At 46.7% G+C, this 17500-nt stretch overlaps 2 protein-coding genes across 2 annotated transcripts in view; both read left to right on the top strand.

Moving 5' to 3' along the window:
* The first annotated feature begins 570 nt into the window (after window positions 1-570).
* LOC139419741 (exocyst complex component 1-like) lies at window positions 571-4161 on the top strand. The gene is made up of 3 exons (XM_071169735.1): window positions 571-703; window positions 2920-3134; window positions 3410-4161. Exons 1-3 carry the CDS (start codon window positions 583-585, stop codon window positions 3674-3676), a joined length of 603 nt encoding a protein of 200 aa, XP_071025836.1. The 5' UTR covers window positions 571-582; the 3' UTR covers window positions 3677-4161.
* Window positions 4162-4872: 711 nt separating this feature from the next.
* LOC139419742 (structural maintenance of chromosomes protein 2-like) overlaps window positions 4873-17500 on the top strand; it is a 39916-nt gene continuing 27288 nt past the window's right edge. The window contains exons 1-12 of the mRNA XM_071169736.1: window positions 4873-5202; window positions 5405-5554; window positions 7663-7785; window positions 9520-9558; window positions 9748-9858; window positions 11273-11317; window positions 11910-12011; window positions 12904-13035; window positions 13548-13697; window positions 14216-14449; window positions 14803-14962; window positions 17225-17342. Coding sequence (XP_071025837.1) covers window positions 5035-5202; window positions 5405-5554; window positions 7663-7785; window positions 9520-9558; window positions 9748-9858; window positions 11273-11317; window positions 11910-12011; window positions 12904-13035; window positions 13548-13697; window positions 14216-14449; window positions 14803-14962; window positions 17225-17342 — 1532 coding nt within the window. The 5' untranslated portion in view covers window positions 4873-5034. The remainder of the gene's footprint in view (window positions 5203-5404; window positions 5555-7662; window positions 7786-9519; window positions 9559-9747; window positions 9859-11272; window positions 11318-11909; window positions 12012-12903; window positions 13036-13547; window positions 13698-14215; window positions 14450-14802; window positions 14963-17224; window positions 17343-17500) is intronic.

Genomic DNA, 17500 nt, shown 5'->3' on the forward strand with positions numbered 1-17500 from the left:
TCCTCCTGTTCCACTCGGTCTCTCTCCTCCTCTGTAGCTCTCCTCCTCTCCTCCTGTCCCACTCTGTTGCTCTCCTTCTCTCCTCCTCTGTCACAGTGTCCATCCCTCTCTCTTCCTCTCCTCCTCCTCTGTAGCTCTCCTCCTGAACCACTCTGTTGCTCTCCTTCTCTCCTCCTCTATCCCAGTATCCCTCTCTCCTCCTCTGTTGCTCTCCTCCTCTATCCCAGTATCCCTCTATCCTCCTCTATCCCAGTATCCCTCTCTCCTCCTCTGTTGCTCTCCTCCTCTATCCCAGTATCCCTCTATCCTCCTCTATCCCAGTATCCCTCTCTCCTCCTCTATCCCAGTATCCCCCTCTATCCCAGTATCCCTCTCTCCTCCTCTGTTGCTCTCCTCCTCTATTCCAGTATCCCTCTATCCTCCTCTATCCCAGTATCCCTCTCTCCTCCTCTGTTGCTTTCTTCCTCTCCTCCTCTATCCCAGTATCCCTCTCTCCTCCTCTATCCAAGTATCCCTCTCTCCTCCTCTGTTGCTTTCTTCCTCTCCTCCTCTGTGCCAGCCTGTCCATCCCTGTGTGTGGAGATGTCGTCCCTACTGAGGAAGGAGATGCAGAGGATGTTGTTTAGACCTGAAGGACAGAAACTACAGAAGTTTATAGAGATACATGAAGCAACGTCGGGAAGACATTTTCTCTGTGTCTACGGTAAAAAAAACAACAACAGCATCTTCTGTCTCCTTTTACTGTTCATTTATTTATTCAATCATCTTACCATCTTGCTTTTCTATTTCTCTTTCTAAATAACGTTCTGTCTCCTTTTACTGGTCATTTATTTATTCAATCATCTTGCTTTTCTATTTCTCTGTCTAAATAACGTTCTGTCTGCTTCCGTGCGTTTTCTTCTTTTTACTGATGGGTTGACGGTCCCGTGTGGCTCAGTTGGTAGAGCACGATGCTTGTATCGCCAGGGGTTGTGGGTTCAATTCCCACGTGGGACCAATTCTCTTTCTAAAATGATGTTCTGTTTTTTTTTTCTTCTTCTCCCCCCCCCCCGGGGTTTTTCTTCTGTTTTCTCCGTTCTTACTTTCCTTTGGTCTCTGACGCAGAGATGACGATGTTTCTGTGCAATCTGTTTTTTTAGGTCGACTTGTTCTTTTTAATGATGGATGGATTGATTGATTGAAGTCTTGTTGATGAGGACACTAAAAGGGTCATATAACACACTACATCTGCTATGTAAAATATGTCAAAATAGGCTTGAATAGTTTGTCTGTGGATTCAGTCCGTGAACGTCATATAACACACTACATCTGCTATGTAAAATATGTCAAAATAGGCTTGAATAGTTTGTCTGTGGATTCAGTCCGTGAACGTCATATAACACACTACATCTGCTATGTAAAATATGTCAAAATAGGCTTGAATAGTTTGTCTGTGGATTCAGTCCGTGAACGTCATATAACACACTACATCTGCTATGTAAAATATGTCAAAATAGGCTTGAATAGTTTGTCTGTGGATTCAGTCCGTGAACGTCATATAACACACGACATCTGCTATGTAAAATATGTCAAAATAGGCTTGAATAGTTTGTCTGTGGATTCAGTCCGTGAACGTCACCAAATGGAGGAGTGTTACTTCTTCTCTCTAATTAAATTTCCGTTGCTGCATAACATCCGTTGTCCTCGTTTGGAACAATGCATTTTATCCCCTATTGGGGGAGGAAAAAACAACATCCTGTTTGGAACAATGCATTTTATCCCCTATTGGGGGGAGAAAAAAAAAACAACATCCTGTTTGGAACAATGCATTTTATCCCCTATTGGGGGGAGAAAAAAAAAACAACATCCTGTTTGGAACAATGCATTTTATCCCCTATTGGGGGGAGAAAAAAAAAACAACATCCTGTTTGGAACAATGCATTTTATCCCCTATTGGGGGGAGAAAAAAAAAACAACATCCTGTTTGGAACAATGCATTTTATCCCCTATTGGGGGGAGAAAAAAAAAACAACATCCTGTTTGGAACAATGCATTTTATCCCCTATTGGGGGGAGAAAAAAAAAACAACATCCTGTTTGGAACAATGCATTTTATCCCCTATTGGGGGGAGAAAAAAAAAACAACATCCTGTTTGGAACAATGCATTTTATCCCCTATTGGGGGGAGAAAAAAAAAACAACATCCTGTTTGGAACAATGCATTTTATCCCCTATTGGGGGGAGAAAAAAAAAACAACATCCTGTTTGGAACAATGCATTTTATCCCCTATTGGGGGGAGAAAAAAAAAACAACATCCTGTTTGGAACAATGCATTTTATCCCCTATTGGGGGGAGAAAAAAAAAACAACATCCTGTTTGGAACAATGCATTTTATCCCCTATTGGGGGGAGAAAAAAAAAACAACATCCTGTTTGGAACAATGCATTTTATCCCCTATTGGGGGGAGAAAAAAACAACATCCTGTTTGGAACAATGCATTTTATCCCCTATTGGGGGGAGGAAAAAACAACATCCTCGTTTGGAACAATGCATTTTATCCCCTATTGGGGGGAGGAAAAAACGACATCCTGTTTGGAACAATGCATTTTATCCCCTATTGGGGGGAGAAAAAAAAAACGACATCCTGTTTGGAACAATGCATTTTATCCCCTATTGGGGGGAGAAAAAAAAAACAACATCCTGTTTGGAACAATGCATTTTATCCCCTATTGGGGGGAGAAAAAAAAAACAACATCCTGTTTGGAACAATGCATTTTATCCCCTATTGGGGGGAGAAAAAAAAAACAACATCCTGTTTGGAACAATGCATTTTATCCCCTATTGGGGGGAGAAAAAAAAAACTACTTTGGTTTTGTTTGAGGGAAAAAACTGCTTGACTTTTCCTTTCCCGAAACATAATCGCTGTCCTCTGGTCCACAGTGACCAAGACCAAAGAGGTGCAGCTGTGTGTGGTGAGATCTCAGAAATCACTCTATTCTGGATCAAACAAGTTGCTGAATTCCCAGAATTCCGAATCTAAAAAGAAGCTCAAGTCTCAGTTTTGCCTGAGTTCCTGCTTGGAGGACTCCTACCTGAGGACAGAAGTCTGGCTCCTCCAGGACCTCACCCTGCTGGACGGGCGGGATCCCGACGTGGTAAGGAACACATCATCATTCTCAGATTTTGACATATCATCATTGTTTACATTTAAGTGTTGACTCTAGGGGCCACTGTGATTCTGTCCTCACTGCAAGGCGAGCAGGTGTTCCATTACAACACACCCTCTCTGTCGGATTCTTCTTCTCGTCCCCCTTTGATGACCTCACCTCTCTTCTTCCCCCCCCCCCTCTCGTCCCCCTTTGATGACCTCTCTTCTCCCCCCCCTCTCGTCCCCCTTTGATGACCTCACCTCTCTCCCCCCCTCCTGTAGGACGACCCGTGTTTCCTGATGCACTTCTCCACTGTGAGGTCGGTGACGGCCTTCAGCTGCGGCGCCAAGTACAGCATGGCGCGGGCCCTGGTTGCCCTGAGCGACAAGCACTGCGGGCGTCCTTTGACTCTGGTGAACTATGACCTGGCCTACATCGGCCCGTCGTCTATATATTTGAACAGAGGAGACTGTGTGGTGCTGATGCAGATATGTTTCTACGCCGCTAACCTGGTGTGTCTGTCCTTGTGCCCCGTACCTCTGGACTGAGAGTGATATTTCTATTCATTATGGATCCCCAAGGCAGCAGCTACTCTTCCTGGGGTCCGGCAAAATAAAGACAGTTATACCATTTTAGAGAGAGAGAGATTGAGTGTGTTTATTTTACCATTATTTATCTAGGAAAGTCAGTTGAGAACAAATTCTTATTTTCAATGACAGCCTAGGAACAGTGGGCCTGTTCAGGGGCAGAACGACAGATTTGTACTTTGTCAGCTACGGGGATTCAATTGTGCAACCTTTCGGGTTACTAGTCCAACGCTCTAACCACTAGGCTACCTGCCGTGTGTGTGAGTGAATCAAAAGCTCTATCACGTATCGATAATACACTATTTAAAATGATTGTCTTTCCAGGTTTCCAAGTCTCTGTGTTGCATGTTCTTGTAAATCTTTTGCTCTGAACACTGTTCCCTAAGCATGTGAAATGATTCAAGCTAATAATCTGAATTAAAATGTAACAACGTTCCCTTTTGTCTTCTTACGTTGTCATGCCATCAGTATAGTATAAAGATGACCAAATCAAAGACAGTATAGTATAAAGATGACCAAATCAAAGACAGTACAGTATAAAGATGACCAAATCAAAGTCAGTACAGTATAAAGATGACACAATAAAAGATAGTATAGTATAAAGATTACCAAATCAAAGACAGTACAGTATAAAGATGACCAAATCAAAGACAGTATAGTATAAAGATAGGCTGAAAGTGCTTCTCCAACAGAAATCCCCGATCACAGTTGTAGGCGATGTCATGGCGACGCCTGCTAGCTAAGCTCATGCGCAGAAACACGTCATCCGGTCTAACGGTCGTCTCCCGCCAAAATTGCGCATGTGCAAACCGTCACTCCTTGACTTTCACGAGGTTGTAGTAACAACATGTTCACAACTACTTTAAGACGTTGGCTCTAATCTAGGTAGTGGCTGTCGATTTCGAGAAAATTAACAACTATTGAAAAATCTTTCACTTCTCTCATTGATTTCTCAAACCCCGGCCTGGTCTGTTTCGCGATGTTGCGCCTCTGGGTTTAAAAACTCTATGACCAAATTGCCTGATCTAAAACAAACAAGAAAACAACACATTGTTTAATATTTACAGCCACATTATTACAACACTTCAAATAAATGAATTTTTAAAAAAAGTATCAAATAAATTGTCAAGATTTAAAAATTTTCCGGATAGGCGCATGCGCAGGACCAGAGAACGGTAGCGTGCCTGGCGCCAAATTTTGAAAAGTGGGAAGTGTTTCTGTTGTTGATAACAACACCTCTCCGCATAACATCGTGGTTTGTTTAGACGTTATTACGATATATCGAAAAAGGATTACTTTGGAAAAAGGACAACGGAAAGATGCACATCAAATCTATTATCTTAGAAGGGTTCAAGTCCTACGCGCAGAGGACGGAAATCAACGGATTTGATCCGCTCTTCAACGCTATTACCGGACTCAACGGGAGTGGAAAATCCAACATTCTCGACTCGATATGCTTTCTACTGGGGATATCCAACTTGTCTCAGGTAATATGCTACTTATTCTTTAATTCGCATTAAAGTTAGTTTTTAATCCGGTGAGCTAAAGACATTTCCTTGAAGCTTGTTGTGTTAGCTAGTTAACGTTAGCTTACGGTGCCTTACGTTCAATCGAGGGTTACACTAACGTTAGTAGAGAAGCTATTATTCTGTAACGTTACTTCCGTCTGATCTGAACTTCTCTTTCCAGGTGCGAGCGGCCAATCTCCAGGATTTGGTGTACAAGAACGGTCAGGCCGGTATCACCAAAGCCACCGTGTCCATAACTTTCGACAACGCAAACAAGAGTCAGAGTCCGCTTGGATTCGAGACCCACGACGAGATCACGGTCACAAGACAGGTACCGTTGTTCTCCTCGTGTCTCTATTTCCTGTTTGTGGGAAGAGTAATGTTCCTGAATTATATAAATAAAGTTCCAAACTGAGGGATACTACTAGTTCAAACTGAGGGATACTACTAGTCCAAACTGAGGGATGCTGCTAGTCCAAACTGGGGGATACTGCTAGTCCAAACTGGGGGATACTGCTAGTCCAAACTGAGGGATACTACTAGTCCAAACTGAGGGATGCTGCTAGTCCAAACTGGGGGATACTGCTAGTCCAAACTGAGGGATACTACTAGTTCAAACTGAGGGATACTACTAGTCCAAACTGAGGGATACTGCTAGTCCAAACTGAGGGATGCTGCTAGTCCAAACTGGGGGATACTGCTAGTCCAAACTGAGGGATACTACTAGTCCAAACTGAGGGATACTACTAGTCCAAACTAAGGGATACTACTAGTCCAAACTGTGGGATACTGCTAGTCCAAACTGAGGGATGCTGCTAGTCCAAACTGAGGGATGCTGCTAGTCCAAACTGAGGGATGCTGCTAGTCCAAACTGAGGGATGCTGCTAGTCCAAACTGAGGGATGCTGCTAGTCCAAACTGAGGGATACTGCTAGTCCAAACTGAGGGATACTACTAGTCCAAACTAAGGGATACTACTAGTCCAAACTGAGGGATACTACTAGTCCAAACTGAGGGATACTGCTAGTCCAAACTGAGGGATACTGCTAGTCCAAACTGAGGGATACTGCTAGTCCAAACTGAGGGATACTGCTAGTCCAAACTGAGGGATACTGCTAGTCCAAACTGAGGGATACTGCTAGTCCAAACTGAGGGATACTGCTAGTCCAAACTGAGGGATACTGCTAGTCCAAACTGAGGGATACTGCTAGTCCAAACTGAGGGATACTGCTAGTCCAAACTGAGGGATACTGCTAGTCCAAACTGGGGGATACTGCTAGTCCAAACTGAGGGATACTGCTAGTCCAAACTGAGGGATACTGCTAGTCCAAACTGAGGGATGCCGCTAGTCCAAACTGAGGGATACTGCTGGTCCAAACTGGGGGATACTGCTAGTCCAAACTGGGGGATACTGCTAGTCCAAACTGGGGGATACTACTAGTCCAAACTAAGGGATACTACTAGTCCAAACTGAGGGATACTGCTAGTCCAAACTGAGGGATGCTGCTAGTCCAAACTGAGGGATGCTGCTAGTCCAAACTGAGGGATGCTGCTAGTCCAAACTGAGGGATACTACTAGTCCAAACTGGGGGATACTACTAGTCCAAACTGAGGGATGCTGCTAGTCCAAACTGAGGGATACTGCTAGTCCAAACTAGGGGATACTACTAGTCCAAACTGGGGGATACTACTAGTCCAAACTGGGGGATACTACTAGTCCAAACTGGGGGATACTACTAGTCCAAACTGGGGATACTACTAGTCCAAACTGGGGGATACTACTAGTCCAAACTAGGGGATACTACTAGTCCAAATTGAGGGATTCTACTAGTTAACTACAACTTCTGTCAAGTGGTCTGATTTGAACTTTTTATGGCATAGATGGTAGCTACTGCGTTAGGTCTGAAAATAGTCCCAACTATGACTGTTCCCTTTCCCATAATCACTACACTAACTGTCCACTGACGTGATTTCTCAGATGTATTGTTACTAGCTGCTCAAACTGGGGCGACGGGGTAGCCTAGTGGTTAGAGTGTTGGACTGGTAACCGGAAGGTTGCAAGTTCAAACCCCCGAGCTGACAAGGTACAAATCTGTCGTTATGCTCCTGAACAGGCAGTTAACCCCACTGTTCCTAGGCCGTCATTGAAAAGAACAATTTGTTCTTAACTGACTTTCCTAGTAAAGTAAAAAAAACAAACTAGTAATGCTTTTTAAGATGATGATGTCTCCTGTTTTTTTCACAATCACTACACTGATGTTGACATCTAACTACTGAACAGGCAGTATTATTAGTATTATTAGCTATTCAAACATGCCTTTACTATGATAGTAGCTGTTATTAGCCAATCAAACTGCTGCTTTACTGTAGAGGACACTCTCTTAAAATGTTACTATGATGGAGTGGATGCTCACTCCTCTGTATCCGTCTCCGATCCCAGGTGGTGATAGGTGGTAGGAATAAGTACCTGATCAACGGGGTGAATGCCAACAACACCAGGGTACAGGATCTGTTCTGCTCTGTAGGACTCAACGTTAACAACCCCCACTTCCTCATCATGCAGGTAGGTGTTTCAACACCTCGAGGAGCCTGGGGTGTTGTTCATTAGTCGTACAGGATCTGTTCTGCTCTGTAGGACTCAACGTTAACAACCCCCACTTCCTCATCATGCAGGTAGGTTTTTTTCAACACCTCGAGGAGCCTGGGGTGTTGTTCATTAGTCGCACACAGTTGTTTTTTTGCAACGAAGAAGAGATTCTATTGGACTAATTCGGGTTCTGTTTTTGGTTTCTAGTGAACACACCACTGAATGTTGTTCCACTTGTTGATGAGCAGCCTCTCTATTTATAGAGTTGATGAGCAGCCTCTCTATTTATAGAGTTGATGAGCAGCCTCTCTATTTATAGAGTTGATAAGCAGCCTCTCTATTTATAGAGTTGATGACTAGCCTCTATATTTATAGAGTTGATGAGCAGCCTCTCTATTTATAGAGTTGATGACTAGCCTCTATATTTATAGAGTTGATGACTAGCCTCTATATTTATAGAGTTGATGACTAGCCTCTATATTTATAGAGTTGACGAGCAGCCTCTCTATTTATAGAGTTGACGAGCGGGCCTCTCTATTTATAGAGTTGACGAGCGGGCCTCTCTATTTGTAGAGTTGACGAGCGGGCCTCTCTGTTTGTAGAGTTGACGAGCGGGCTTCTCTGTTTGTAGAGTTGACGAGCGGGCCTCTCTGTAGAGTTGACGAGCGGGCCTCTCTGTTTGTAGAGTTGACGAGCGGGCCTCTCTGTTTGTAGAGTTGACGAGCGGGCCTCTCTGTTTGTAGAGTTGACGAGCGGGCTTCTCTGTTTGTAGAGTTGACGAGCGGGCTTCTCTGTAGAGTTGACGAGCGGGCCTCTCTGTTTGTAGAGTTGACGAGCGGGCCTCTATGTTTGTAGAGTTGACGAGCGGGCCTCTATGTTTGTAGAGTTGACGAGCGGGCCTCTATGTTTGTAGAGTTGACGAGCGGGCCTCTATGTTTGTAGAGTTGACGAGCGGGCCTCTATGTTTGTAGAGTTGACGAGCGGCCCTCTATGTTTGTAGAGTTGACGAGCGGCCCTCTATGTTTGTAGAGTTGACGAGCGGCCCTCTATGTTTGTAGAGTTGACGAGCGGCCCTCTATGTTTGTAGAGTTGACGAGCGGCCCTCTATGTTTGTAGAGTTGACGAGCGGCCCTCTATGTTTGTAGAGTTGACGAGCGGCCCTCTATGTTTGTAGAGTTGACGAGCGGCCCTCTATGTTTGTAGAGTTGACGAGCGGCCCTCTATGTTTGTAGAGTTGACGAGCGGCCCTCTATGTTTGTAGAGTTGACGAGCGGCCCTCTGTTTGTAGAGTTGACGAGCGGCCCTCTGTTTGTAGAGTTGACGAGCGGCCCTCTGTTTGTAGAGTTGACGAGCGGCCCTCTGTTTGTAGAGTTGACGAGCGGCCCTCTGTTTGTAGAGTTGACGAGCGGGCCTCTATGTTTGTAGAGTTGACGAGCGGCCCTCTATGTTTGTAGAGTTGACGAGCGGCCCTCTATGTTTGTAGAGTTGACGAGCGGCCCTCTGTTTGTAGAGTTGACGAGCGGCCCTCTGTTTGTAGAGTTGACGAGCGGCCCTCTGTTTGTAGAGTTGACGAGCGGCCCTCTATGTTTGTAGAGTTGACGAGCGGCCCTCTATGTTTGTAGGTCTGAGTGACATCGTTCTGTGGTACTACACGTTTTATAAATAACTTGAATATTTATTTTTATATATTTCTCTTTTACAATATTTCAGGGGAGAATCACCAAGGTTCTGAACATGAAACCGCCTGAGGTAAGTCCTATATACACACACACACACACACACACGCTTCCTGGGGAACGACACACAAATACTCCTTTGCCCTCCTCTCTACATCTCTTCTATAACCCTCCTCTCTCTCCTCCGTAGATCCTAGCCATGATAGAGGAGGCAGCAGGAACCAGGATGTACCACTCTGACCCTCCTCTCTCTCCTCCGTAGATCCTAGCCATGATAGAGGAGGCAGCAGGAACCAGGATGTACGAGTGTAAGAAGATCAGCGCCCAGAAAACCATTGAGAAGAAAGAAGCCAAACTGAAAGAAATCCAGACGGTGCGGCAGCCATCTTCCATCTTCTGTGATCATCTGTGATGACGTAGCTCTGTTTCCTGTCCTGGGACCCAAAGGGGCGGAGTTTGTTTTTTCTCTCTAGAAGACTAAGTTCAACTCTTCATCACAGCTTTAGTTGAGTCTAGGTTCAACTCTTTATCGGGCCTTTAGTTGAATCTAGGTTCAACTCTTCATCGGGCCTTTAGTTGAATCTAGGTTCAACTCTTCATCGGGCCTTTAGTTGAATCTAGGTTCAACTCTTCATCAGGCCTTTAGTTGAATCTAGGTTCAACTAATCAACTCTTCATCAGGCCTTTAGTTGAATCTAGGTTCAACTCTTCATCAGGCCTTTAGTTGAATCTAGGTTCAACTAATCAACTCTTCATCAGGCCTTTAGTTGAATCTAGGTTCAACTAATCAACTCTTCATCAGGCCTTTAGTTGAGTCTAGGTTCCACTCTTCATCAGGTCTTTAGTTGAGTCTAGGTTCAATTCTTCATCAGGCCTTTAGTTGAGTCTAGGTTCAACTCTTCATCAGGTCTTTAGTTGTGTTTAGTGTGTTAGTGCTGTGTGTCTAGTGTGTTAGTGCTGTGTGTCTAGTGTGTTAGTGCTGTGTGTCTAGTGTGTTAGTGCTGTGTGTCTGGTGTGGTAGTGCTGTGTGTCTGGTGTGTTAGTGCTGTGTGTCTAGTGTGTTAGTGCTGTGTGTCTAGTGTGTTAGTGCTGTGTGTCTAGTGTGGTAGTGCTGTGTGTCTAGTGTGGTAGTGCTGTGTGTCTAGTGTGTTAGTGCTGTGTGTCTAGTGTGTTAGTGCTGTGTGTCTAGTGTGTTAGTGCTGTGTGTCTGGTGTGGTAGTGCTGTGTGTCTGGTGTGTTAGTGCTGTGTGTCTGGTGTGTTAGTGCTGTGTGTCTAGTGTGTTAGTGCTGTGTGTCTAGTGTGTTAGTGCTGTGTGTCTAGTGTGTTAGTGCTGTGTGTCTAGTGTGTTAGTGCTGTGTGTCTAGTGTGGTAGTGCTGTGTGTCTAGTGTGTTAGTGCTGTGTGTCTAGTGTGTTAGTGCTGGGTGTCTAGTGTGTTAGTGCTGTGTGTCTGGTGTGGTAGTGCTGGGTGTCTGGTGTGTTAGTGCTGGGTGTCTAGTGTGTTAGTGCTGGGTGTCTAGTGTGTTAGTGCTGTGTGTCTAGTGTGTTAGTGCTGTGTGTCTAGTGTGTTAGTGCTGTGTGTCTGGTGTGGTAGTGCTGGGTGTCTGGTGTGTTAGTGCTGGGTGTCTAGTGTGTTAGTGCTGGGTGTCTAGTGTGTTAGTGCTGGGTGTCTGGTGTGGTAGTGCTGGGGATCCCCAGGATTTGGGGAAATGGACGTAGCTCCTTCCATCAACAATGGTGTCTTGGATATGGGTATCATTTGACTGACTTGTGATTGTTTGTGTTCAGATCCTGGATGAAGAGATCACTCCTACCATGCAGAAGCTAAAGGAGGTAGGACGTCCCGTTTTTTTAAGATGTGTTTTTAGGAGCATGAAATCATCACTTCAGTTCAACACCAAGACCTTTTCTATCCGTTTGTCCCCTGATGAGTGTGACCTTGGAATAAACACCCCCGAGGATGTTTAATGCACGCTCCTTCCTGTCCCCTCCGTCCATCCCGTGTGACTCAGTTGGTTCTTGTAATGCCAGGGGCTGTGGGTTCGTTTCCCGCAGGAGACCAATAGGAATTAATAATGTAAGCTTGTCAGTAGAGTGAGTGGTTCTGGATAAGAGCGTCTGCTAAATGACTCCTATGTAAATGTCTCCCCTTTCATTAACCATCTTTATTCTTTCTGTCTTCCTTCACGGTCCTCTCTCCGTCCCTGTGTCCTCTCTCCGCTCCTCTCTCCGCCCCTCTGTCCTCTCTCCGCCCCTCTGTCCTCTCTCCGCCCCTCTGTCCTCTCTCCGCCCCTCTGTCCTCTCTCCGCCTCTCTGTCCTCTCTCCGCCTCTCTGTCCTCTCTCCGCCCCTCTGTCCTCTCTCCGTCCTCTCTCCGTCCCTCTGTCCTCTCTCCGTCCTCTCTCCGTCCCTCTGTCCTCCTGTAGGAACGTTCTTCATACCTGGAGTACCAGAAGTTGATGAGGGAGATAGAACACCTGAGTCGTCTGTACGTGGCCTGGCTGTTTGTCTGCGCTGAGGAGACCAAGGTACACACACACAAACACATCATGTTGTCGTGGTGTCTTATCATGTTGTTGTGGTGTCTTATCATGTTGTTGTGGTGTCTTGTTGTGGTGTCTTATCATGTTGTCAAATCAAATTTTATTTGTCACATACACATGGTTAGCAGATGTTAATGCGAGTGTAGCGAAATGCTTGTGCTTCTAGTTCCGACAATGCAGTAATGGTGGTGTCTTGTGGTGTCTTATCATGTTGTTGTCATGTCTTATCATGTTGTTGGGGTGTCGTGTTGTGGTCTTATCATGTTGTTGTGGTGTCTTGTTGTGGTCTTATCATGTTGTTGTGGTGTCTTATCATGTTGTTGTGGTGTCTTGTTGTGGTGTCTTATCATGTTGTGGTGGTGTCTTGTGGTGTCTTATCATGTTGTTGTCATGTCTTATCATGTTGTTGGGGTGTCGTGTTGTCGTGGTGTCTTATCATGTTGTTGTGGTGTCTTATCATGTTGGGATGTCGTGTTGTGGTGTCTTGTTGTCGTGGTGTCTTATCATGTTGTTCTTGTGGTGTCTTATCTCCTTGTGGTGTCTTGTTGTGGTCTTATCATGTTGTTGTGGTGTCTTGTTGTGGTCTTCTCATGTTGTTGTGGTGTCTTGTTGTGGTCTTATCATGTTGTTGTGGTCTTATCATGTTGTTGTGGTGTCTTGTTGTTGTGGTCTTATCATGTTGTCGTGGTGTGTTGTTGTTGTCGTGGTGTGTTGTTGTTGTCGTGGTGTCTTGTTGTTGTCGTGGTGTCTTGTTGTTGTCGTGGTGTCTTGTTGTTGTCGTGGTGTCTTGTTGTGGTGTCTTATCATGTTGTCGTGGCGTCTTGTTGTCGTGGCTCAGGTGAAGTTTTAATGGATCTGTTGTTGATTTAAATCTCAGGTGAAGTCAGCGGAGGACCTGAAGGGGATGCAGGACTCCATCAGTCAGCTGCAGGCCAACATGGCAGACAACGAAAACAAGGTCCAGGAACTCTCCGCCCAGATACAGGAACTGCAGGAGAAGAGAGACCAAGTAATGAAATGCTATTCAATTCAATACAACTTTATTCATCCATTCTGGGAGCTTTGGGGAGACAAAAAAAACAACATGTTGCAGATAACATGCAGATGTTATCTGTTATGTAATGCAGATGGACACCACTTCTCTAATGTGAACGAACGATAGTGGCAGATCTATGCAACACGTTTCTATCTGCAGCTGTTGAATCTCATTGGATGAGCTCTTTGGTCACGGACAGATACATTTCAAACATTTAGCTCGGAGGTTATTATATTTGACTATGTTCTGTCGGGTGTCCTGGTGCCTGTCGGGGGGTGTGTGTCCTGGGTGTCCTGGCGCCTGTCTGGGGAGGGTGTCCTGGCACCTGTCGGGGGGGTGTCCTGATGTCTTTTGGGGGGGGGGGTGTCCTGACGTCTTTCGGGGGAGGGGGGGGTGTATCCTGGCGTCTGTCGGGGGGGGGGGTGTATCCTGGCGTCTGTTGGGGGGGTGTCCTGACGTCTGCCTGTCTGTCTCCTGTCCTACAGGAGGTTGGTGGAGTGCTGAAGGGGTTAGAGGAGACTCTGTCTGAGGTCCAGCGGGTCCATGCTAAAGCCCAGAGTGCTGTGGACATGAAGAAACAGAACCTGGCAGAGGAGACCAAGAAGAGGAAGGAACTGGTGAAGAGCATGGCGGAGGTGAGAGGATAAACGGGGGAGGGGTGTGAGAGAGAGGAGGGGGTGTAGGGGTGGTGTGTGAGAGGGGGGGGGGTGTGAGAGAAAGGAGGGGGTGTAGGGGTGGTGTGTGAGAGAGAGGGGGGGTGTAGGGGTGGTGTGTGAGAGAGAGGGGGGGGTGTAGGGTGGTGTGTGAGAGAGAGGGGGGGTGTAGGGTGGTGTGTGAGAGAGAGGGGGTGGTGTGAGAGAGAGGGGGGGGTGTAGGGTGGTGTGTGAGAGAGAGGGGGGTGTAGGGGTGGTGTGTGAGAGAGGGGGGGTGTAGGGGTGGTGTGTGAGAGAGAGGGGGGGGGGTGTAGGGGTGGTGTGTGAGAGAGAGGGGGGGGTGTAGGGGTGGTGTGTGAGAGAGGGGAAGATGAGCAGACAGCCTGAAGTATGACTAACTAAAACCAATGTCTCTGTCTCTCTCTCCCCTCTCCTCTCTCTCCCCTCCTCTCCTCTCTCTCCTCTCTCCTCTCCTCTCTCTCCGTGTTCCCCCCCCCCAGGATAAGAAGATACTAGTGGTTAAGGAAGCGGAGGTGTCCAAGGTAGCAGAGAAGCTGTCTGCCCTACAGGAGGAAGGTCAGAAGGATAGCGCCGCCCTAGAGGCAGCACAGTGTCACTTCAAGGCTGTGTCCGCAGGCCTGTCCACCAATGAGGACGGAGAAGAGGCCACGCTCGCCGGACAGATGATGACCTGCAAGAATGACATTAGTAAAGCTGACACCGAGGCCAAACAGGTGAGAATGGATTGATTCATAATATAATATATATATATATATATATATATATATATATAGATATTATATATCTATCTATCTCATAATATAATATATATATGAGAGTTGATTGATTTGCATTGAAACATATTTGAAACGGAGAATTGATTGATTAATTGAAGGAAGGACATGAGTCAAGCTGACACAGGCCCAACAGGTGACGATGACCTCTGACCTACGACCTTCAAAGAATGCAAACTCCATGAGAATGATGACCTCAATAAAAGAGTTGTGAATTAGTTTTTTTTTTTTTTTTCCTGCTGTGTTGTCTCTTCAAGTGTTTATTCTCTCCCTGTCGGGTTCTTCCCCCCCAGGCCCAGATGAAGCTGAAACATGCCCAGCAGGAGTTGAAGGCCAAGCAGACGGAGGTGAAGAAGATGGACTCTGGTTACCAGAAAGACCAGGAGGCCTTCAACACTGTCAAGAAGAACAAGGAGAAACTAGAGGCTGATATGGGGAAACTACAGTACCAAGGTAGAGGAGGAGGAGGAACTAGAGGCTGATATGGGGAAACTACAGTACCAAGGTGGAGGAGGAGGAGGAACTAGAGGCTGATATGGGGAAACTACAGTACCAAGGTAGAGGAGGAGGAGGAACTAGAGGCTGATATGGGGAAACTACAGTACCAAGGTAGAGGAGGAGGAACTAGAGGCTGATATGGGGAAACTACAGTACCAAGGTAGAGGAGGAGGAACTAGAGGCTGATATGGGGAAACTACAGTACCAAGGTAGAGGAGGAGGAGGAACTAGAGGCTGATATGGGGAAACTACAGTACCAAGGTAGAGGAGGAGGAGGAACTAGAGGCTGATATGGGGAAACTACAGTACCAAGGTAGAGGAGGAGGAGGAACTAGAGGCTGATATGGGGAAACTACAGTACCAAGGTAGAGGAGGAGGAGGAACTAGAGGCTGATATGGGGAAACTACAGTACCAAGGTAGAGGAGGAGGAGGAACTAGAGGCTGATATGGGGAAACTACAGTACCAAGGTAGAGGAGGAGGGAGGAACTAGAGGCTGATATGGGGAAACTACAGTACCAAGGTAGAGGAGGAACTAGAGGCTGATATGGGGAAACTACAGTACCAAGGTAGAGGAGGAGGAGGAAGGAGGAACTAGAGGCTGATATGGGGAAACTATAGTACCAAGGTAGAGGAGGAGGAACTAGAGGCTGATATGGGGAAACTACAGTACCAAGGTAGAGGAGGAGGAGGAACTAGAGGCTGATATGGGGAAACTACAGTACCAAGGTAGAGGAGGAGGAGGAGGGAGGAACTAGAGGCTGATATGGGGAAACTACAGTACCAAGGTAGAGGAGGAGGAACTAGAGGCTGATATGGAGAAACTACAGTACCAAGGTAGAGGAGGAGGAGGAACTAGAGGCTGATATGGGGAAACTACAGTACCAAGGTAGAGGAGGAGGAACTAGAGGCTGATATGGGGAAACTACAGTACCAAGGTAGAGGAGGAGGAGGAGGAGGAACTAGAGGCTGATATGGGGAAACTACAGTACCAAGGTAGAGGAGGAGGGAAGAACTAGAGGCTGATATGGGGAAACTACAGTACCAAGGTGGAGGAGGAGAAACTAGAGGCTGATATGGGGAAACTACAGTACCAAGGTAGAGTAGGAGGAGGAGGAGGAGAAACTAGAGGCTGATATGGGGAAACTACAGTACCAAGGTAGAGGAGGAGGAGAAACCTGCTTTCACAACAATAATTAAGGATTAAATGTTGAGGCTGGTGTTGACGGTACAATGTTGAGGCTGGTGTTGACAGTACAATGTTGAGGCTGGTGTTGACGGTACAATGTTGAGGCTGGTGTTGACGGTACAATGTTGAGGCTGGTGTTGACGGTACAATGTTGAGGCTGGTGTTGACGGTACAATGTTGAGGCTGGTGTTGCCGGTACAATGTTGAGCCTGGTGTTGCCGGTACAATGTTGAGGCTGGTGTTGACGGTACAATGTTGAGACTGGTGTTGACGGTACAATGTTGAGGCTGGTGTTGACGGTACAATGTTGAGGCTGGTGTTGACGGTACAATGTTGAGGCTGGTGTTGCCGGTACAATGTTGAGGCTGGTGTTGCCGGTACAATGTTGAGGCTGGTGTTGCCGGTACAATGTTGAGGCTGGTGTTGACGGTACAATGTTGAGGCTGGTGTTGACGGTACAATGTTGAGGCTGGTGTTGACGGTACAATGTTGAGGCTGGTGTTGACGGTACAATGTTGAGGCTGGTGTTGCCGGTACAATGTTGAGGCTGGTGTTGCCGGTACAATGTTGAGGCTGGTGTTGCCGGTACAATGTTGAGGCTGGTGTTGACGGTACAATGTTGAGGCTGGTGTTGACGGTACAATGTTGAGGCTGGTGTTGACGGTACAATGTTGAGGCTGGTGTTGACGGTACAATGTTGAGGCTGGTGTTGACGGTACAATGTTGAGGCTGGTGTTGCCGGTACAATGTTGAGGCTGGTGTTGACGGTACAATGTTGAGGCTGGTGTTGACGGTACAATGTTGAGGCTGGTGTTGACGGTACAATGTTGAGGCTGGTGTTGACGGTACAATGTTGAGGCTGGTGTTGACGGTACAATGTTGAGGCTGGTGTTGACGGTACAATGTTGAGGCTGGTGTTGAGGCTGGTGTTGAGGCTGGTGTTGAGGCTGGTGTTGAGGCTGGTGTTGAGGCTGGTGTTGACGGTACAATGTTGAGCCTGGTGTTGACGTCTGATGTGTTGTTTATCAGATGGGAAGGAGGAGGGTCTTCTGGACAGGAAGAGACAGCTGAACCGCGAGGTCACCACCCTCAGAAATACCTACGAGAGTCTGATGTCCCGCTTCCCGAACCTACGCTTTGACTACAGGTACGCCGTGTGTGGGGTCACCCAGCGCAGAGAGACGACACCTCCGTGTGCTCCTCTCCTCTCCTGTTCAACCTCCGTGTGTGGGGTCACCCAGCTCAGAGAGACGACACCTCCGTGTGCTCCTCTCCTCTCCTGTTCAACCTCCGTGTGCTCCTCTC

The sequence above is a fragment of the Oncorhynchus clarkii genome, chromosome 10, assembly GCF_045791955.1.
Source record: "Oncorhynchus clarkii lewisi isolate Uvic-CL-2024 chromosome 10, UVic_Ocla_1.0, whole genome shotgun sequence".
NCBI lineage: Eukaryota > Metazoa > Chordata > Actinopteri > Salmoniformes > Salmonidae > Oncorhynchus > Oncorhynchus clarkii.

What these genes read in the sequence shown, in the direction of transcription:
- LOC139419741 (XM_071169735.1), top strand. Translation starts at nt 583, where the DNA reads ATGTCGTCCCTACTGAGGAAGGAGATGCAGAGGATGTTGTTTAGACCT. An exon ending in ACATTTTCTCTGTGTCTACG is followed by an intron (nt 704 to 2,919) that starts GTAAAAAAAACA and finishes TCTGGTCCACAG; the next exon opens with TGACCAAGACCAAAGAGGTG. An exon ending in ACGGGCGGGATCCCGACGTG is followed by an intron (nt 3,135 to 3,409) that starts GTAAGGAACACA and finishes CCCCTCCTGTAG; the next exon opens with GACGACCCGTGTTTCCTGAT.